Source organism: Setaria italica, chromosome II (assembly GCF_000263155.2).
Source record: "Setaria italica strain Yugu1 chromosome II, Setaria_italica_v2.0, whole genome shotgun sequence".
In the NCBI taxonomy this organism is placed as follows: Eukaryota; Viridiplantae; Streptophyta; class Magnoliopsida; order Poales; family Poaceae; genus Setaria; species Setaria italica.
In genome coordinates, this window is record NC_028451.1 from 5207154 (window position 1) to 5229287 (window position 22134).

Below are 22134 nucleotides of genomic sequence, written 5' to 3' on the forward strand. Positions count from 1 at the left end.
AACATTCTAAGAAATGATTTTTTGCAAAAGTTTGTCATATAAATATTTTACGAACATTTGCTCAAAACTTTATGTGGAAACTTTGCCCGAGAAAGTGAAGAACGAGCAAGAGAAAGAAGAATATTTTTTTATAAGAAATTATAAACCTTCTCAGGACATAAGTGGACCAAATGTTTAGCCAAAAAAAAAGAAGAAAAATGGAGATGAAAAGAAAGAAACTGTAATAAGGGATGAAAAAAATCAGGAGGAAGATGTGTCCTCACCGGCCGCTGGCACCGCTTTTCTAGCGTAATCTTTCACATTTCTTCTTCAACACATTTGCCTGATGACCTGCCAAGTATATGATCCGTAAGACTGTAAGCTGTCATGTCCTGTACTCCTGTTCCATTTCCTACTCACGCCCACGTTGTCTCTAACACCAAACCATTCCCGGCTGCGAACCCTGCTGGCGTCCGGTAGTTAAGTCCCCCTCCGTTCCATGTTTCGAAGGCAGCGGCATGGACGGCACCGCTCCGAACCCCAAGCTGCGCGCCGCGCCTGCCGCCCTGCGTCCCCAACGATGCCCCCTCGTGGAGATGTTCGAGCTCCTCATCGCCGGCCAAGTCGCTCCACCTGTTGTCCGGTTCCAGTACATGTCCGCTCGGAGCACGCGCAGGAATTGAAGGCCAGAAAAGCGCGGGCGGTTTCCTCGATCGCGATCGGAGGAAATGTACAGGACGGAGGGCAACGGCGACGAGGCGGCACGGCAGCGACTAGGTGCGAAGCCGCCGCAGCGCGAGGAAGACCGCGTGAGGACCGAATCGCGATATCGTCCGCTGGCGCATCGACGCTCGCGTTCGCGCGCCGTGCTAGAGTTCCGCGGAGCCTCGCTCGCTTGGTCGGCTCGGTCCTCTGATTCGAGCGCTCAGCTCGTTGTCAGCTCGGCTCGTTGTCAGAAACAAGCGCTAGATGAGGAACACAAACCGGCACCCTTCGTCAAAACCTCCGCTAGATGAGAACTGCCCCGCCTCTCGTTAAAACCTCCGCGTGAGGATTCGTTCGTTGTCGCCTCCGTCGTCCGCCGCCGCATCCCTTGCGTGCCACCGACACTGCCACCGTTTTCCGACGCCGTAGCCTAGGTCAGGAGAAGATGTCCTTGTGCGATCCTAGACTGTGGCAAAGAAGGACAACCGCCATAGAAATATTTGACGAGCATCGCAGCCGTAGAAGCTGACATGGGAGAAGGAGGTCAGGAGGATAGCAGTCTACACTCCACGGCAGGAGAAGCATCCCCACATATCGCAGCTGCAATGGCGGTAGGAAGCCAAGAGAAGGACAACGTTCTCAACCCTATGGTGTCATCTGTGCTTACCCTAGCACACAAGGGAATGCAGCCAACACAAGCACATATCTTTTTCACATTCTTTGATCACCATAAGTTTTCACGTGTGTTTTGACCGTGTTACATGACCTCCACCTCCACTGATTTGTGACCATATATATGCTAGATTGTACAGAACTACTCCAGCAATAACATCAGAGTTTGTTGCATGATACCTGAAGAAATAGCAGATGAAGCACAAGATAAGGTAACTAAATTACAAATAATTTATTTAACTGAGAGCATAATTTATTTCGTATCGTAAAGGTAAGTCACATTAATTCTTGATTTAATGTACAACAGATGGCTGATGAAGTTGTGCAACCTGTGATCGTTCCTGAAGTTGGAATGCCTTTCGAATCAGAGGATAAAACTTATGAGATGTACAACACCTATGCTGGCAAGATTGGGTTTAGTATTAGAAAGAGCCATACAAAGCGATGAGCAGATGAGACTCTACGTCAGAAATATTTGGTTTGCAGTAAGGAAGGTCATCGAGAATTTGAGTCACAAGGACGGATTGCGATTCTCGTGTTCAGTTTAGTGTTAGTAAAGAGGGGATTTGGACAGTGCAAAAGGTTATACTTGATCACAACTATTATCTTGCTAGTTCAAATAAAAGGGACAAGCTGAGGTCCTAACGAAGTGTTCAAAAAGCGGACATGAAGCTAATTGGGCAGATGAGGGAATCCAGGATGAAGCCAGCCTAGGTTTTTGAGTTTATGAAGGAATTTTATGGAGGAGCCGACAAAGTGCCATTCTCACGGATGAATTGCAACAATGAGATTAACCGTGAGCGCAAGAAGTACTTAGAATCCAATGACGCAGAAACACTACTGGAATGCTTGAAGCGTAAGCAGATAGAGGATCCAACATTTTTTATGCCATGCAAATAGATAAGAAAGATGGTCGGATAGCTAATTCCTTTTAGGCAGATGGCCAATCTATCATGGATTACGCATACTTTGGTGATGTTGTGTCATTTGACACAACGTTTCAGACTAATAAGTTTGAAATGACTTTTGGTCTATTCCTCGGAACCAACCATCACAAGCAGACTATCATTTTTGGAGCTGCATTGTTGTTTGACAAGACTATACCATTATTTGTTTGGCTATTTGAAATCTTTCTAATAGCAATGTCAGGCAAACATCCTAGCACAATCTTCACTGATCAAGACGCGGCCATGGCAGGAGCAATTGCTTATGTATTTCCAAACACAAGTCATCACCTCTGTTTGTGGCATATTTACCTTAATGCTGCTAAACATCTCGACCATGTAATTCAAAAGCATCCTGACAAGTTTCTACATGATTTTAAGAGATGTGTCTATGAACACAGATCGGAGGTTTACTTCAAAAAGAAGTGGGATGAATTGTTGCGTGACTACAACCTTAAAGACAATAAATGGATGGCAAACCTATATAATTTGAGGGCAAAATGAGCTGCTGTGTATCGTGACTCATTTACAGCTGATATTAACTCGACCCAAAGTAGCGAAGGCATAAATTATGTATTCAAGAAAAGATTTCGTTGAAAACTGGGTCTTTCGGAACTCCTTGAAGAATGTGAGAAAGTTTCTAGTAGTCTTTGTAATAATGAGTTGGATGAAAATTTTAATTCACATCGAAAGAGCTCTCATATTCCTCTATTGAAGACCGTAGCTGAGTCATATACACGGAGGATGTATAAAGAGTTTGAAGAAGAATTTAACAAACAATTTTCATTCTCTTATAAGTTGTTGCAAGCCGAAGGGTCAATTTTGACATATATGGTTATGCATATGCATTCTGATTATGGAGCAACCGTCATATTCAACAAAGCAGATAGTACCATTACATGTGCTTGCAGGAAGTACGAATCCATAGGTACGAATATATTCAAATTTGAAATTGCAATAATACAGCATCTAATACAAATTGATGAAACATGGCATTCATATCTGATAGGTATATTGTGCAAGCATGCCTTCAAAGTCTTCAATGTTAACGATGTTTTCATTTTGCCTTCGCAATATATCAGCACAGATGGACAAAATATGCAAAGAGAGGATTTTATATTCAGAAACAAGGATCTGAGGAGAAAAGTTTAAAAACTCATGATGCACGTATCTCACGGAAGGCAACATCTATTGCATTGAAGTGTTCAAAGTCAAAAGAACTTCTTGATCTTTTGGAGAAAGCCATGGATAAGTTAGATTTGGATGCAGATAATTCTCTAAGCAAGATGAAAGAACAATTGAATGAGGCTCCTCTTATTTCAGCTGACTTTGCAACAAATACATTTAAAGGTACAATATCGTTTAGAGTTCCTGAGGTGGTAAAAGATGCAAAGAGTAAACGAAGGACCATCTCCCTTGAAAAGAATACAGGCAACAAGAAGAAAAGTGCTAAAAAGAAAGATATTGATTGTACCAATTTTAGCATTATTGTTTTATTCTATACTTGTATTATTAACTTTATGTGTTAGACTATAGGAGAAGAATCAAAGAATGTAGCGAAAAATAGTTATGAAGGTGCTGGTCCAGATAAATTTATTGTAAGACTTTTGACTTCAACTGCATTTATTTTTCATATTTATTTGCTTACATACTATTTTTATGAACATTTTCATATTCTATGACAGGACCTAAATGACGGTAGCATTGATGCTAACAGTACAATGCCACACTTCAATATGCACGGGAATTCTTCTATCATGAGCGTTCTATATATTAGAGGAGGATATACAAGTCTCTTACTTGGGGTTGATCAAGCTGCCACAATGCAGCTGCCTGCTAGAAAATTGGATTTTGATGGACCAACAAATAAAGAAAATATGTAACCTTGTTGTGTTACAGCAGAAATTTATTTTTACTGATGCTTATTTTTCATCTAAGCTGTATCGGACACGTGTGTCTATATTGTTAAAGAAGAACCAACTATTTATGGGATCATATAATTTGTTTTTTCAGATTACCATATTGCACTCTGTTCTGTTGTTATTTTTCTTCTTTTTTTATACCACATAAGAGGATTACTGAACCAGATTCACACATCAAGACAATATATATTTTTTCCAACACATCCAAATAAGGCATGCATGTTTATATTTTGCAACAAGTTAGAGATAATTTTTTTTAACATAGCCATCACGTTACAGAATTTGAAACATCCAAATATATTTCATATCAAAAGAAAAGGTGATACATTGATCATGTCAAGAAAAGGTGATAAATTGATCATCTCTATACATCTGTGATTACTGTAAAGTACAAACTAAAATATCAAACATTCACACTCCAGACTGCTCCAAGAACTTCAACTAATACTCCGGCATGCTCCCTGATAACCCTTTAATCTGTTTCAAATTGAAGGAGCCAGCCCTTGGAAGTTGCCCCTCAAGTGCCTAACAGTTCCCATGGAGATCAATTGAGCTGGACAGTGAACGATGGAGACCAATTGAGCTGGACAGTGAACTGGAGGAACAAGGGCTTGAGCGCTGGGAGTTACTGCTATCTGTTATTTCGCTCTTAAATATGTTCGGGTATTTCCTCTTGAGGTGAAGTAGGTATGCTGCAATTGATTCCTTTTTTATGTCCTGTGTATGGGCTCTCTCAAGCAGCTTTCTAAGTGCCCTTCTTTCAGTAAGAGCTGCTGTCGATGATGTGATACCAGCCCGGAAAGCAGTTTGGCGGAAAAATTCAAGTTCATTCTCATCAAGGAACCCATTGAATTTTGATTCATTCTGGATTAGATGATTCACTTTGTCACCAACTTGCTTTTCAGACTGGTCCAAAGAAAAATCAGCTTTATCCAGCTCTTGTGCAATCTCAGTGATCTGCAATTCCATGAGAAAACAGTATCTAAGTTAAATCGAGATGAAACATTTAATGGCTGTAGCATGCATCAGTAATCTCTTCATCAATAAGGAGACCATATCAAAGATATTAAGGTTCTGAATATAACACTGAAAATATGCTAAGACTATGGTACTTTTTAGATCCTTGCAATAGAGAAATAATGCAAAACTGTAGTAGATGGCAAACTAAGTTTATGCAAGATATGGATAGCAAATTCTTAGCTTTTTCAATAGCTATGCTCAAGGAACTCAATGCCAGAAGTCGAGAACTGCAACTTGGTTTTGTAGTCTCAAGGGCAGTAATGGCTCGAGGGCGGCGGGGGCGGCCGGCAGCGGACGAAGGAGGAAGATGGCGGCGGACGACGGAGGACGGCGGGGGCGGCCGGCGGTGGAGGACGGAAGAAGACGGCGGTGGACGAGGGAGACGGCAGCCGGGCGGTTGCCAGGCTCGAGGGTAGGGGGGGCGGCCGGCGGCGGACGAAGGAGGAGGATGGTGGTGGACGACGGTTTTTGTTTCTCATCTAGCGCTGGTTTCTGGTTCTCATCTAGTGCTGGTTTTTGACAACGTGCGGAACGAGCGAGCCGAGCGAGCAAGCTAGCGATCGAACCTCCACGGAACTCTAGCACGGCGCGCGAGCGTCGATCCGCCAGCGGATGAAATTGCGATGCGGTCCTCACGCGGAGGACTGTGGGGGCCGTCCCCACCCAATTTTTTTCCCGGACGGTATTTCATTTACCGTCCGGGCACTAGTCTACACTAGACCGTTGGATCCCATTCCCGCGGCCAGGATCGCTCCCCTCCTCCGCTTCTCGCACGCCGACCCCGCGCGCTCGTCTGCAACTGCAAGGGCTAGCCGCTGGTGCCGCCGCGTCGCGGCCTCGGCTTCTGCCGCCGGTTCGGCGACCTTCACCGCCCGCTCGCGTTCCTTGGCGACGGCGACATTGCTGGGCTGCCGCGACCTGCCAGGCACTCCGGGAGGTAGTAATTCGCTTGGATCCGCGCCTCCGCGAGCTTCACCGAGCGGCCGCGGCCCGACCATGCTCTCGACCGTGGCCATGAAGCCGTGATGCCTTGTTGTCTCTCAGTTCTCGCCTGATGGCGCACGGCAAGCCATCTCACAGCTACCAGCGATCAGGGAGCGGCCAAGACCATCACCCGGCGGCCAAGGTCCATCCTGGACGCCCGCGAGGCCGCCGCGACGGGCTCGTCCTCCTGGCCGGCGTCAGGAAAGCACGAGACCCCAGATCTTCGCACGCCGGCGCGCTGCCTGAGCACCTGGTCGGCAACCCGCCGGCCACCTTGGGGTTCCACCGCCGCCGTCCCCGGACCGGTTTTCCATCTGCTCCGATCCTGTTATGGCTGGACGACATGGACGCCGTGCGCGCGGTGCCCACCTACTCGTCCGTGGAAGGGGCGTGGACCAACTCAGCAACAGGGCGCTGTGCTCCAGTGGCGCGACGGCGGGTGGTGAAGGAGACTGGGGCCGCGCCATGTCGCCATCGTCAACGGTATGCTGCACAGCCGACGGCACGACCGGTCCGGGCATCTGGTACGTCCACCGCACAGCCGCCTGTCGGAAGAGCATCCATTGAAGCTCTTGATCTGGGTTCTGGAGGACCACGACGCCGGCGAATGGGTGCTGAAGCACACCGTGAGCTTCCCGGAGCTGTTCGGGAGGATCGCGAGCGTGCCAGTTCCGCCTCGAGTACAGTGTGGTCGCCGTTCATCCGGACAGCAACTGGGCCTTCTTTGTCCATAGATCGCAGGGATGTGCGTGTCGTTGGTGATCTCGCTCCGGGACTGGGTGGGAGGTGATCAACCCGGAGTCGTCAGCGCTTGCAAATAAGCAGTGAAGCCTGCTAGAAGTAGGTGTCTAGGTGATATGCTTGCTGCTGCTCTGGTATAGTGCTCCTCTGTTCTTGGTCCTATACTGCAACTCATCACTGGCGTCGAGTTCCAATTTACAGGTAATTTCGATATTCGGGTCCTATCTCTGATTTATGGCGGTATGCAATTTCATGTCCTATTCATGCAGATTTTTTTCCCTCTAACACATATAGTTTTGATGAAACACATATGTTTAATCTTTTCAAGCGCCCAAAGGCACAAGTGTACAACATAATGGGTCTGTTCGCTTCAGCTTATAAGTCGGCTGAAAAGCTGAAACGGCTGATTTGTTGTGATAGGAAAATACTGGGCCTGTTCGTTTCAGCTTATAAGCCGGCTGAAAAGCTGAAACAGCTAATTTGATGTGAGAGAAAAACACTGTTCGGTGACTGATAAGCCAGCTGAATAAGCTGAAGCGAACAGGCCGACTGTTTGGTGGCTGATAAGCCGGTTGAATAAGCTGAAGTGAACAGGCTGAATAATAACACATACTTCACACAGTACAACTGGTGGTTGTGCATGAGACTTAAAAAGCTATCCAGCAATTCCTTCTCCATTTATCTGAAGGGATGCGTAATCCTTGGCTTCTTTAAGCCAGGTTCCCTGTTGGCATGCTATAAACAATTATTCAATAAAAAATAGGCACAAAACACAGTAAACAACGAAAGTCCCTCCTCAAGATCCAAACACATCTCTAAACAAATGCACCTGCTCCGAAACAGAACCTCAACAGCCAACTGTGTCTAAGCACCTCACAGAACAGGCTCACCAATACGATGCAGCTAAAGAGGAGAAACAACCAACATCAGAAGAGCAGGCCAATGCAAGCAATCGCATAATGCCCAAAAACATTGCCATAATAATAGTATTCTCCATCAGATCCATACTATTACATTACACACAAGCAAACGAAGAAACACCAAATATCTAGTTTCCAAGGATCTCAATAATTAGAGAACTGTTCATCCAAATAAGGCTACTTACATACAATGTTTCGTATACATCCTAGCAAACAAAGAAACAGAGTATCTGATCTCCAAGGGTCTCAATAACTAGAAAACAATTCATCTGAATAAGGCTACTTACGGTACAGTACGGTATTTCGATAGAATTACCTTCACAAACACCACATGAGCTGAGTGTGTCTTCCCTCTGCACCCTGACCACTTGTTGAAGCTTATCCATCAGGCCATCACCATCTGCTCCGTAATTTCAAGTATATGATAGTAGGTAGCAACAGCTGGTTTTGGAATAATAACTAATTTATTCTTGAAGGTACTATTTTTCCTCCATCCCCAAATAAGTAAATACAGCACACTATAAAGCTAGACTGATAATTTTCCTTAGCTGGGATGTACTAATATGACCCCCATCCAGCTACCCCATCTTACATCCTGCGTGTAGAGTGGGGCATTCAAATCCCGCCCTACGTTCTTTCAACTGGCTCCAACCCTGAACCACAACTGAACACTGGAAGGACAAGTGACTCGTTTAAACGCATCTTTGTCCTTTTGCCGCGCTCTCCTAGTTAATTGATATCTAGATAACAGTTCTCCAACAATATAGTACTCAAAGAAGCACCTTAATTCTCTACGAAGTGAAATAATTCCAGATTGCCGTTTTCACCTTGGAAATCTCTACTATCCCATTTTCCAACCACCTGTATCCTTCCCTTTTACTGCAAAGACCATTCTTGGCAAGCACAGATGACTCTGCAAGATAGGGGACATACGGGGCAATAGAATGATAGCCATGGCCTAAAGCGTGGAGATCACACACTTCCTTGCTATTCATGTCATAGATACCAGTTTCTGGTTCCAGTGCTGAACAAAGAATATCAAATTGCGATCCGGATGAATGGTCACCACATCATAGTCATGATGAATAGAGGCCAGACCACGGGCAAAGGAGGTTTGACGATTCATTCTTCCAAAAAACGCATCAATTTCAGAGGAGATTTGGCTAATCATCATTCTTCCAAACACTTGGAGAAGGTTCACACTATGCTTCAGAACCCATTCTTCTGTATCATAGTCTTCAAGAACCCAAATGGAGAGAGACCTTTCTTTTCTATCAGTATTCCAGTAATCACTTATGCAATGCAGGTGCCCTTGGGATCCACCAACAAAAGCAAGAGAACCACGCTCCTCTGACCAGCGGATCATCCTAGATATCTTCCCTTCCCCATCAACTGTAACAATCATCTCATGGTGTTTCTCATTATTGTAGACTGCAAAGTGCACCATGCCATTAACAAATGCGCTGCCCGGGCAGGGATCCATGCTTCCAGTCCTACCCCACCGCCCCCATTCACCTCCCATTTCCGTTAGCTTCCATTCACTAGCCCTGTCTCTCCACACCCCAGTTTCAGACGAGTAGGTGTGCAGCCCTGCCACACCCCAAAAATTGTATTCCTGCCAGAACTGGACGAACTGAAAGTCCGGGGAGACAACTGGGTCAAAGATCAAATAGGTGTACAGCCGGTGCATTGGAACGAAGCCCCCCTCCGGCGGAGAGGGCGTCCAGCCGGAGCTGGGCACGGCCACCCATTGCTCGGTGGCAGGGTTGCACACGATGTAGCCCATTGAATTGTATATGTCTGACTGCAGCCGTCTGTGCCCAAAGAGGAAGAGTCCATTGCAGGAGCGCACGAGCCTGATGGTCTCAACGCCGGGATGCTGCAGCAGGAAGGAGAAAGAGCAGTCGAAGAGAGGCACGGACATACCCAGCAGGTTGACGAACTGCCCGTGGCCGCGGTGGGTCAGGTTCTTGCTGTTGCTGCCGTCCCCGTTGCCATCGCTGCTACCCATGTCGCCGTCGCCGAAGTAGAAGAAGCCTTCCAGGGCCTGGGGGAGCTTCCTGCAGCGGAGGCGGTCCGCGATGAGGTCGCACCAGGCCTTGGAGACGCACTTGAACCGGCAGAGGGACTTGGCCGGGACGCGCGAGAGGATGCCCACGAGGGCGTCGTCGGGAGGGCAGGCCAACGCCGCGATCTCCTCCGTGTCGCCGGGATCAAGCTGCGCGAAGCTGGAGACGTGAGGCGACGTACGCGAGAGACGCGGCGAGGGATGGGCCGGAACGTACCGGGTCGGCGGGATCGACGACGGCGGGGCTGGCCCCCTGCTCCGTCGCTAGCAGAGCCATCCCGATCGGTGCTGCGGCCGGGGGGCAACAAGAACTGGAGCTCGACGCCGCCGCACCGCGCGAGGACCGGATCGTCGGCGCACGGCCGGTGCCGGAGCTTCAATGCCACGCGCACGTTGGCCTTCGCAGAGCAGCCCGCGAGATCGCGCGGGGAATTGGGGGAATTTCTAGACCCTACTAGCACCTCTAGCGCTCGAGCTGTGCACACTGTTCAAAAGTACGCTCCGGGTCACAAATTTCGAGTCTTGTTCAGTCCACGGCTACGGCAAAGCATCTACTGTAAAATCTTTTTACTCAAAATAAAATCTACTGTAAATTCTCTTTGATACCTCCACGCTATATTGAAGCATTGCTTCTGAGCTCCATTGTCGACTTGCTGTGGAGTTACCACTTCCTCCATCCATTTCTGCAGGGCTTATTAGGATCTGAAAAAGTCAAACTCCATAGAAATTTACTATCAGGTAGTCAAGTTATATGCATGTTTAGTGTACCAAGCTTACAGTAATAGATTCGTATTCCACGAATCTTTTATCACAACAATGATTCTCTGGCAATTGATAATGTAAGAGAAACTGTTGTTCAAAATATACTTCCAAAGATTTATTTTTCCAAATCCTAATTTTGCTTTGCATAACCACACCATTTAATGGTCTGTTTGGTACATGAACCAACCAAGCATGCCAGTGATCAAATCGAGCGCCAAACATTTGGCGAGTTTTTCTGCTCCATTACACTACCAGCCGCCTAACCTTGCTTGGCTTGCCGCAGGTCGATCTGGATGCCAGCCAAACAACGGCCTTTTTTGCGGCAAACCTGAAGTTTGGCGGCAGTTCCGTTCATCAACCTCCGACCGCTATTTGCTTGAACTCTACTCTGTGTTAATTCACATGAAAGATGCTCGACTTTGAATTGGAGTCGGTTCTGAAGGTTTCAGCACTAGCTGGTTGTAACTATTTCTGAACATCTTGGGAATGCGGTGCCCTCTTGGAATCGCCACAATCTATTCATGATAGCCAGGCCTCCTGCGTGTCTCAGGGACTGAAGGAAGATGCAAATATAGCACCTAGAATCAGAGCCTAAGCTTATCCTGACCGAGCAGCCTCTGCATCTCTTGAGCTTCTTGTCACTGTACCTGAGGGCAGAAGGTAACTGAACGCATAAAAGGTAGCTCTGAATCTTCAGCAACAAGCAGATACATATGAATCCTCCCAATTCATAAATCAGGTTTATCTATTCAGTTTACCAGCAAGAACAGCAGCAAGTTTTCGACTTGTGACGGACTCGACAGTCGACACAAAAGATATTGGTATCATCTGGGCAAGAAATGAAAACGCTTAGGTTCCTTTTATCCCTCTTCTATTTTTCCCCCTCCTGATCATAGCCTTTTTTTTGTTTGGACAATACTGAGCCTATTACCCTTATCTTTAAGAGTAAATGCACCATGTAGACCTTATAACAATAAAATCTTAAGGTGCTGGAGTTTCAGCTTAAACACCATAAAAGTTGTCCAGACTGCACTACAGACAAGCTAAACTCTAAATTTGTACATCACACATTTGTTTTCCCCTAGGGAAAAAAAGGCCTTGTGCTGGTTCAATATCAAACTACTCTCTATAGCTTCAAGCTGCTGTTGAACACAGTTTAGTTTTTCCATAAAATGGAAACCGGGAATCCTTTTAATGTACTATTAGTCTAAAAATATATATATGATAAATCAGTTATCCTACGCAGCAATTGTAAAAGAAGAAATCTCTGCTGTAGCATACATGCAAACAAATAATGATCTGGAAACTATCCACATAGTCAACTAGGAAGCTTTCAAGATTGATGTGAAAGCTTTCAGTTAAACTTCTGATCGCTACGCAGTGTTGGTAACATATGGAAGATAACATTTTATCCTTAAGCATAAATAAACAAACAGTGGATAGTGGAAATAAATAAAATTTGCCGTTAATTTCTACACCAGGTAATTGTAAAATTACCTTCTGACTGTTGATTGACGCAACAAAGAAAAAATGGCTATAAAAATATAATACATTCATCTTCTGCGTCTCTGCCAGGCAAAAATGGGTCTGGAAAGTGGAAACTTAAATAATTGGACTGCTTTTGAGCTTAATATAACAAGAGATTTATATCTAACCTTTCTGGCAGTCCTGCTTTCTGGTACATGCAGTGTTTACGATACATGGAAGATTCATTTGTTCAGCTTAAATAAGCTCATACATGAGTGAGAAAATAAAAAACTCACAGTAAGTGATCACTCACTAGTAAGGCCAAGCAAAAAAGTACAAGTATATAGGATATTAAGATGTTATAATTCCGCAAACACAAAAGGTAGCACTTGAAAGTTGAACACATAATTGTGGTTTTAAAGGTTAATCATCATAAGCTGGGAAACTATATTCACAAGGTTACTAGCTTATGTTAAGCTGCCAACATACATGTCTCCCAACAGGCTTGGGTATTAGTTGAAAGCTGAAACAGAAAGCACAAGTGGTAATACATCCAAATTACCAGCAACACATCAGCTAATTCTGAAAGATTTCATTCACCCAGGTTGCTAGCTTACATAGGTAACAATTTCCAGAAGAATGTTGCCATGAGTACTCCAAAAGCAACATTTCAGTGCTCATTTGTAAGCACCAATGGCTCCAAGAAATTGGGAACATATGGAGTAAAAGATTCAAAGTTGTGTCCAAGAGTGTGGAAAGCATGCAGTTCCTTACTGTCCATGTCATACGATATCAGCTTCTGGTTGCTGTGTTGAAGAATGAAAATCAAATTGCGATCCGGATGAATGGAGAGCACGATGCTGTTAAAACTGTCTAGGGAATTCATTTGTCCAAACAGCTCCAAGAAGCTCACCCTGTGCTTGAGGACCCATTCTTCTGTATCATAGTCCTCAAGAACCCAAATGGACAGTCCAGCCCATTTCAAACAATCTCCTTCCCATTCCCTAAGTGTGCCCACACAATGCAGGTGCCCTTGGGATTGACCAACAAAAGGAAGAAATACGCTCTGATCTGGCCAGGTGATCATCCTACACGTCTTCCCTTCCATATCCATTGCAGCTATCACATACTCCGCAGCTATCACATACTCCCCAGCAACGTGGTAGATGACTAAATGCAGCATGCCATTAACAAAGGCACTGCCCCACGTGGGATTCAGTATGGCTCCACCATTAACCAATTGTTCCAATCCACCTTCATCTTGGCATCGACTCTGTTGGCTTGTCCTGTCACTCCACACCCTAGTCTCAGAAGAGTAGGCACGCACCTCAATCTCACCCATACAATCCTTCTGGCACATATGGACCAAGTGGAAGTGCGGTGATACGGCCGGATCAAAAATCAAATAGGTGTCTGCTGCTTCTGAAGGGGGATCAAGAGGACAGCCGGAGCTGGCCACAGTCACCCATTGCTCAGTGGCAGGGTTGCAAACGGCGTAATCCGGTCCGCCGATGCCGCTATTCCAGCCGTGCTCAAAGAGGAAGAGCCCATTGCAGGAACCCAAGAGCTTGAAGTTCTCAATCCCAGGCAGCTTCGTCAGGAAGGAGAAGGAAGGGTCGACGAGAGGCGCGGATCTCCCCGGCAGGCTGATGAAGCGCCCGTGGAAGTCGGCACCGGTGCCGGCGCTGCAGAAGAAGCCTTCGAGGGTCTGGGCGAGGCGCTTACGGTTGAGGGGGTCGGCGATGAGGTCGCGCCAGGTCCTCGAGACGCATTTGAATCGGTGGAGGGACCTCACGGGGACGCGGGAGAGGATCTCCACGAGGGCGTCGTCGGGAAGGCCGTCAGCCGCCGCACCCCTCTCGGCGGTGAGGACGTCCCCCACGTCCATGCCTCCGACTGCGAATCTGAGGAGATGGAGGTGAGGGGATGATGGCGCGCGCAAGAGAGAGAGAGAAAGAGCGCGCAACTCAGCAAGCGTAGGTGCGGCCGGAGCGTACCTGCCCTACCTGCCGCCGGAGACTATCGGGATCGCCACGAGCACGGCACCGCCGCCCGCCGGTGAGTTGGTGCGGTTGTGGGCACTGGGGTGGATGACGACGGGGAGACGAGGGCCATTTCTTCTCCAGATCCAGATATTTGAGACCCAGCCCAAAACTGAAACTGGCAGAACCAGGCCCGAAGAAGATCCACTTGGCACAGCCCAAAAGACCTGGTACAGCCTGAGCGCAGCCCAAAAGAACTAGGCCGACACTGAAACAAAATGTGTCTCCGGGCCCAGACCACAAGTCCACAACTCACCGAAGTGTCTGTAAGTCTGTAACTACCGTACTCTGTAGTTTGTATATCAAAGTGAGTTTCAGACTGACCGAAGGAGTAAAAAGGGGTTCTTTGATATTGTTCACTGCAGAAGGGCTTGCAAATTCAACTTGTTTACAGGATACAGATCCCATTACACAGGACTCCCAAAGCAAAATAACGTTGCATGCATCCAAGGGCACACTGGCAAGATGATGCTGGTTTAGGTGATACACACCAGGGAATAATGTTGTATCTAAAACAACATTATCCGGAACTACTGCAACTTGTAAACACTGATTCCGTTTACCTGCAAGAATATCAACTATAGTTCAAGTTTTTTTTTTATGGACCAAAATGTCACGGTGCTTTCCCCGGTGCCTAGCATTCTCACGACGGGCTACTCTAGCCTCTAGCCCCTGTATAAATGTCATGGTGCTTTCCTCTTTATTGTTCCTTAACTTCAAGTATTTTTTTTCCTCCTCAAGCTCAATGTATATACTCTGATCTATTAAATCTAATTAATCCACCATTAGCAAATGGTTACTGTAGCACCACATCATCAAATCATGGACTAATTAGGCTTAATAGATTCGTCTCCCAAATAGCCTAGGGATTATGTAATTAGTTTTGTAATTAGTCTATATTTAATACTTCTAATTAGTGTCAAACATCCAATATGAACTAAAATTTAGTCTAGGGGAGCCCCTTAAGCACCAGTTTGCTTCCTAGCAAAGTACGGTTGAACTTTACGTTTTCTTTCCTGCTTTTGCGTACGTTATCCAGATACGTTAACATGACACGTGTCATGTATCCACGTATCCATATCCGATACAGCTTTGTACCTTTAATAACTTTTTAGAAAACTGACGAATTGGTGTATCCGTATCAGGCCGATACTGATACTGATACATACGTATCGGAGTTGCATACTTTTCGTCGTTGATGGTTACAACTCAAATCGTATTGACACGCTTAATAACCTAATACCGTCTCCGTTTTAAAAGGTTGACACTTGTTTTAGGGTAAGTCCAACTTTGTAACGGAACGAGATCATTCCCATAAAGAAAAAGGAGTCCAACTTTTTAAATTTTTTTAACCAAACTTACTGAAAATTACATCCACAGACAACATCAAACTAGTTTATTTTTTTTATAAAATATGTCTCAGTACTGTAGATATTGGTATATTTTGTTTTTACAAACCTGAGAAAGTTAGACTAAATGCTTTAAAAATTTTGGAATGAGACGATATGATCCATGCGACTGATTGATTATTCACTCTCTTGTACGTCAAGAATCCTATTGAGTCGTATGTATTCAACTAAAAAAACCGGATGGCTTTCATAGCAAACTCTGCTTTTAGGCAGTCAATAAGCCACCTAGATGCACAAGGAGATAATCCCCGGATGCAGTCAACACCCTATCGTTGACACAGCAACATGAATGCTTATCCTAAAAAAACAATACGAGTGTCCGATCTCGATGCCGGCGATGAACTGAGCGAAGCGCAAATAGCAAGTGCGCAGAGCTTGTTTCAACCCGTACAGCCTCTGCCTCGTTGATCTATAGTCTCTACTCTCTACCGCACGTTTGACCATATTTGACCCCACATGTCTGTTGGCTTCAGCGTACTCGGCCAAGTTCCTGCCCCACCTGTCAGTGGCTCCTATCCTTGTGCTGATGTCACCTTCCAATGCCCACAAGTCGCAACGAACTCCCCTGCATGTCTCGTGATCTCGCCCCCATCGCGAGTCGTGATGCGACGGCAAGAGGCTCGATCGGCTGTGTTTCCTTCCACACGCCGCGGGGTTCGTGGCGGCTTCGGTGCCTGGCAAGTACCTCCACGCCTCCAGAGGTTGGCCGGGGCATCCTGCTGGCTCCTGGACGCGCGCCGCGGCCGCAGCCTCGACCCGCTCTGGCCGCTCCGCGCAGCGTGACCGTGACGAGCTGGACGTCCAGGCCACCCATGCGCAGCGCAGGCATTGCGCTGCTGCGTGTATTGTTTCATAGGTCAGATTCTTTGGCTTGTTTTGTCTCCAGGAAATTGGGTTGCCTATGGCTTGGGAACGCGGTACTCTGCAGTTCAATCGTTGTTCCTGTTGCTTTTCAAGCATTCGAGATTAAGCAGGACAGCATCTCAGCAGGGACAGCCACAAATTTTCTGGAGAAGAGACGCACAGTTGTATCCACAATGATAACATGAAGGTAGAAGTTTGCTGCAGTTCAAACGACTTATTGCATCCAACAACCATGCTACACCTACTCCTCCTACGAGGCCACCACCTAGCAGCCTGAAGCTCAAAGACAAACAACACTACACCTACTCGTTAAGGCTAGCACCAGGGAACACAAAGGACAAGCACCTCCCCCACAAAACTTGCTGAGTTTCACAACTCAAAGAGATGCACCTGCACCCTCACACACACCCTGAAATCTCATAGACGGAGTAACTCAAAGACGGACACAAGCGGATTCACAGCTGGAGAGCACAGAGGCGAACATCACTTTGTAGCTTCGTTCTGTCAATCATCGATGTCCATGTCGTCCCCAATGCCAATGTCACGAAAGGATCCGAAATCTGCGCGGTTATCAGAAACAAATCATGACCAAGCAACAGACATATCAGAATGCAATTGAAAAGGAGGGAACGTTCACGTACCGGCGTCCCCGCAGCCCATGTAAATCCTCGCGGTGGAGAGCCTCTCCAGGAACTTGATGCCAACAGATATACGATCACGAAGGAGCACCAGGCCTTCTATCTTGATCTTGAGAAAATGCATGTTGATCTTCTTCAGGGATAGCTGGTCCTGAAACTCTCTCCACATTGCGGCCGGCTGCTTGTAGTAGTCCAGCTCAGCGCTAGCAGCTGGCACGCGCAAGTGCAAGTACTCATCGAGTATCTCCTGCCGATGCTCCTTGAACTCCTTGAGGTCCATGGTTCCAATCTATTTCGAACACAAGGGAGCAATATAAAATTGCGTCAACAGATACCAAAGGGCAGCGTTGCTGAACACAGTGGGGGTAAACTGATACAGACTGTTCCATTTTAACTCACAAATTTCAAACAGTATCATCATCCAATCAGTCCAGATTAAGCAATATATTGCATCTACAGAGAGCAAACGACAGCACTGCTGAACACAAATGGGTAAACTGATTCAGACCGCTCCGTTTTAACACACAAATTTCAAACATTATCATCATAGAATCAGTCCAAATTAAGAAATACATTGCATCTACAGAGAGCAAACGGCAGCATTGCTGAACAGAAGGGGGTAAAGTGATGGACACTTCCATTTTTAACACAGAAATTGCGAATAGTATATCATCCAAATTAGTCGAAATTGAGCAGCATATTGCATCAACAGAGAGCAAATGGACATCATCTACTAAACAGAAGCGGGGGTAAACTAACGCAGACCATCCAATTCTTAAATCTTAAGACGCAAATCGCAAACGCATCATAATCAGATCCCTCAATTCCAAGCATGCATGACCCAAAAGACGTTAGGCACCAGTTCGCATACCTGGTTGAGATTTAGATACATCCGGGGCCCAAACATCAGCAGAGCCTCATGGCGCGCAGGGATGTGCGGCCCGCCGTCCTCCAGATTCCTCTTCATCTTGTTGAACCAGCTCTGCATACAACCGATCCTGCCGTTGAGGTAGTCTCTTTCTCGCTTGAGCTCGCGGACCTTGAGGTCGATGAAGTCCGCGGCCACCATCTTCGTGCGGAGCATCTCCGGATTGAAAAGTGCGTGAACTCCCTCGGGCTCTCCATCCAGTGAAGCGGCCTCCCACAGCATACGCGCGTCCTGGAAGGAGAGGGTGGGCGCGATCTGCACGAAGAGGCGCTCGCCGGGCTGCGCCTGCCCGATCAGGTAACGGAGGTGGTCTACGCTGTAGACCAGCTGCGGCTGCGGCTCCTCCATGGCGGAGGCGGGGAGGAGGGAGAGGGGCTCGAGAGTTTCGGGGAGGGAGGGGTTGGAGAGGTTTGGGGAGGGAGGGACAGGGGTAAAGGCGGACAGGTTTCGAAATGGTACGGTGGCTAGGCGGGCGAATTTTCCCCGTGGTTTTATAGCCGGAGAATTTCACCGGAGCTGAGCACGCGAGGAGGATCAGGATTTCGAAATCGGCAGCGGGCCACAGCTGGCAGCCGGTGGAAGTCTCGCAATCCCAACCGCCTTCGGTTGCGTAATGTTTTCCTCGTATGGTCACGTCGCCAGACTTTCTCCACTGACGTGTGGGGTCAATAATTTGTGGCCCAGTGTCGCAGGGAGCGGTGGGTACATGAGGCGTGTTAATTTCATTTCTACCGAAGAGGAGTTGAGCTATGCGTGCGGGTGTGTTGTGGAGAACAAGATTTTTGTTCCAGGCTCGCTTCGCTTCTCATCACCCATCAGAGATAAAATCAGCCCTTGTCCAGAAACAAATTAGTACATTTCAGCGCGCGCGATCCAAAATTAAAATGGAAACTTTATGGTACATGTTGAGCAAGAGAATTGTTGAATTCATCGTATTTTTGGCAAAGGCTATGTACTTATTGTGGCTGCAGCTGATTCGTATGCTGATTTGTTGTGAGAGAAAAATATTATTACATAGCTGAAAAGTAGGACTGATTCTAGCTGATAGCTCGAACGAACAGAGTCGAAGCTTATTTGGAGCTTAGTAAGAACAAGAACAGGTGACATCGTGTGGACACAAGGATGCCTGGTGGAACGTTTGGTCGATCCCTATGAAAAACTGACTTCACTTGCTGAATCAATTCCATGGTCGAGAACATCTTCAGGATTTCAGGCATTCTGCTGAATCAATCCTGGCCTGCCCTGGGCACCTGCCCGAGCAATACATCATCGACGAGGGCACCCATGCTGTCTATCTTAGCAGTGGATGACCCCCTCCAATGGATCTTGGACTAAGGGCTGCACAGCAAGGGCGCTGGCGAATCCAGTTGGAGGTGACCTAATCCGCATTGGTACGAGACTTTGCGCAGATGACGCCGCCTTGTTCATCAGGCCAGGCCTAGTGCAATGGGGGCGCACTTTCCGGTCAGGCTTATTGATCCTGGCACCAACATCCAGACGTTTGCACGCTTCACAGCAAAATGGAACAATACGCAGTAGGAAGGCGAAACACGTGAGAATGGAAGTGCCAATCCTTCATCTGGCTATTGCTGCAGACGAGGCTACCGACATCAGATCGCATTATCAAGCAACGATGACACATCATTCGCGGTTTGATGCATCATAACGGTCGTTGCAAACCTGTGATCACCAATTGCGGCACGCATGCTTCATCAGAACCTGCTAGGAGTAGGAGATGAGCGCGCCGTGCACGCAGGTTGCAGTTAGGAGCTCATGATCGATCGATCGATCCCTGCAAGTCACGAGGTCAGGAGATGACGAACTCGCTGCGTGCACATGCACGCTCCACGACGTTCGTCTGAATCGTGCCTCCAGCCTCGATGACTGGCCACCTGCCGTGATCCCTACCGGTGCTGCTTCTTCATCTCATAGCTATGTTGGGAAGCTCATCAAGGATGTGGATGTTGTTGTTGCAGTTCGGAAGCTAAAACATGAAGATGATCGGGAGCTTCGAAAGAAGCCGAAAGAGGGGGCGATTGGGTGGCGTGTGCCGGCGGTAGATCCGGAGGTGCTCGGTGTCGGTGCTGGTGATTGCGATCTGCTCCGAACTACTTGCTTCGTCCCCAATACCAGACTCGCGAGCAGAAGCAACATCACCAGCAGAGGCGGCTGCAACCGTGAACCTAGGAGGGCCATTTTTCTCCTCATATCTCTTATTTACCTTCTCTTCTTCTTCCTCAAAATTACGGAGGAGCTCAAGGAGAAGTTCCACTAGCCGAAACACGGTAGCCAAAATTATGGAGGAGCTCAAGGAGAAGCTCTATTGGTCGAAACACGGTAGCAGGCTTGAGCCCCACCTAGCCCGCCCTACCGCTAGATCCGCTCCTGTGATTACTAGTAGGGATCATTACACTACCTAACATTTTACCCGTGCCGGGTTATAGTCTCATATAGCTGATGTTGATGCATATAAATTGACAGATGTAAAAGCAAGTGACTAAAAAACAAAAGTAGTCATGCAACACAAGAGATTTTTTTTTCTTGCAAATAAACATAGAAGAGAAACTTACCCCTCCAATTTCTAGAATAAGATTATCTAATCTTGGGACCTCTACTCTACTTTTATTTCACTGATACGTGAACCCCACAGTATTTGGATTCACATGTCAGTGGCATGAAGATAAAAGTCCAAAGTTAGAGGAATCTCAAGTGGTTGACTTGGTGCTACTTCTTTCAAAGCGTATTTTCACCTTACAAGTACGTACTCCAGCATACAGAAGTACAAAAGTATACCGTATTTAGCAGTTCGCTTCCATACCCGGGGTAGGAAAACGTATTATAGTATCTCTCTTGCACTAAAAAAAAAGGAAATCGAGACCATTTTTTCGTACGTCGTCCGCTTCGTCCGTCTGCCCGTCCGCTTCCGTTTTTTTGAGCCCCGTGTCCCCCCATGCCGGTTTTCTTTTACGGACCGCGATTCCCCCACAACCGCCCGATCCGCCCCTCCGTCCGCCACTCGGCCGCCGCTCTTCCGCCTGACGCCGGCGCGCCTACTCCGTCCGCCGCACGGCCGGCACCCGACGCCGGCGCGCCCCCTGCCCACCTGCCCTCCACGCCAGCGCCTCCCTCCCCAATCAGACGGGCGACGCCATCGCCTGCAACCCAGCGCCGAGGTCCTCCGCCATCGACCGCGCCATCTCCACCGACCGGCCTCCGGCGAGTACACTATCCCGGCGCCGCCGTTGACTCCCACAAGGCACCGCGGTCTCCTCCAACCCGGACGGCTGTCGCATCCAAGCTGACCACGCCGGCGCGCCGCCCCGCATCCGGCAAACCCCAATCAGACGGGCGACGCCCTCGCCTGCAACCCAACGCCTAGGTATTTCTCCAATTATTCATCCGTTCCGCAACCACAATATTGGAAAGGTCAGATCTCTAGGTCATCATTTGCTTTTTTGCCTTGGGAGCAGATGAATATTGGAGTCTGTTTAGTTTGCCTTTATGTTTGTCTCCATTGTCGCTTATGCGAGGCACAAGGGTCTCGTTGGATCCTGAACAGCTGGAATAACCGCAGCTTGCTTCCCTCAACTGTAAATTGAGCTAGAGAGCATCAACTTTGCCGGTCAATTCATCTCTTGTACCAAATTCATTAGTACCAAATTGGAGATGTTGAGTAGGGACAATATATGGTGATTGTCTCCCACGTGTTTCTCTGTTTACTGCGAGTTATCAAACTATCTTACCTGCATTATAGGCAAACCCCTTTGAAATAAAGATGCGGCCGGAGGACTTTGATAGCATGATTTACCTTTCTTTATGCATTAATATGGTAAAACTTTGAACTTGTAGTAGAGATTTCGATGTGTTAAGATTGATTCTTGAATATTCACTATATTATTTTTTGTATTTGGCTGATATTATTTTATTTTGAAATGATCCCGCAGCAACCTACGGGGCACGATCCTAGTTTTCTTAAAAAAGAAACCGTGTTTAGTACGAGTAGTAGCCACCGGTCGCTTTCCTTTGTAATCGGCTCTGACACAGACTTGAACCGAACCGACGCTGTAGA

The 22134-nt window shown here is 47.2% G+C and overlaps 3 protein-coding genes across 4 annotated transcripts; all 3 read right to left on the minus strand.

Moving 5' to 3' along the window:
- Positions 1 to 7948: 7948 nt before the first annotated feature.
- Positions 7949 to 10348, minus strand: LOC111256462. Its single transcript, XM_022824645.1, has 2 exons — positions 10173 to 10348; positions 7949 to 10105 (listed from the first exon to the last, which is right to left on the minus strand). The coding sequence occupies exons 1-2, from the start codon at positions 10230 to 10232 to the stop codon at positions 8879 to 8881; spliced, it is 1287 nt and encodes a 428-aa protein (XP_022680380.1). The 5' UTR covers positions 10233 to 10348; the 3' UTR covers positions 7949 to 8878.
- A 2232-nt stretch (positions 10349 to 12580) lies between these two features.
- On the minus strand, positions 12581 to 14289 carry LOC101755063 (F-box protein At2g23160). 2 transcript variants are annotated; one of them, XM_004955647.3, is made up of 2 exons: positions 14182 to 14289; positions 12581 to 14088 (listed from the first exon to the last, which is right to left on the minus strand). In XM_004955647.3, exon 2 carries the CDS (start codon positions 14070 to 14072, stop codon positions 12855 to 12857), a length of 1218 nt encoding a protein of 405 aa, XP_004955704.1. In that variant the 5' UTR covers positions 14073 to 14088; positions 14182 to 14289; the 3' UTR covers positions 12581 to 12854. The 2 variants fall into 2 exon arrangements, with proteins under 2 accessions (XP_004955704.1, XP_004955705.1); XM_004955648.4 differs by having other exon boundaries at positions 14191 to 14270.
- A 2415-nt stretch (positions 14290 to 16704) lies between these two features.
- Positions 16705 to 18234, minus strand: LOC111256215. The gene is made up of 3 exons (XM_022823802.1): positions 18009 to 18234; positions 17141 to 17426; positions 16705 to 17059 (listed from the first exon to the last, which is right to left on the minus strand). The coding sequence occupies exons 1-3, from the start codon at positions 18219 to 18221 to the stop codon at positions 17004 to 17006; spliced, it is 555 nt and encodes a 184-aa protein (XP_022679537.1). The 5' UTR covers positions 18222 to 18234; the 3' UTR covers positions 16705 to 17003.
- Between the last annotated feature and the right edge of the window lie 3900 nt (positions 18235 to 22134).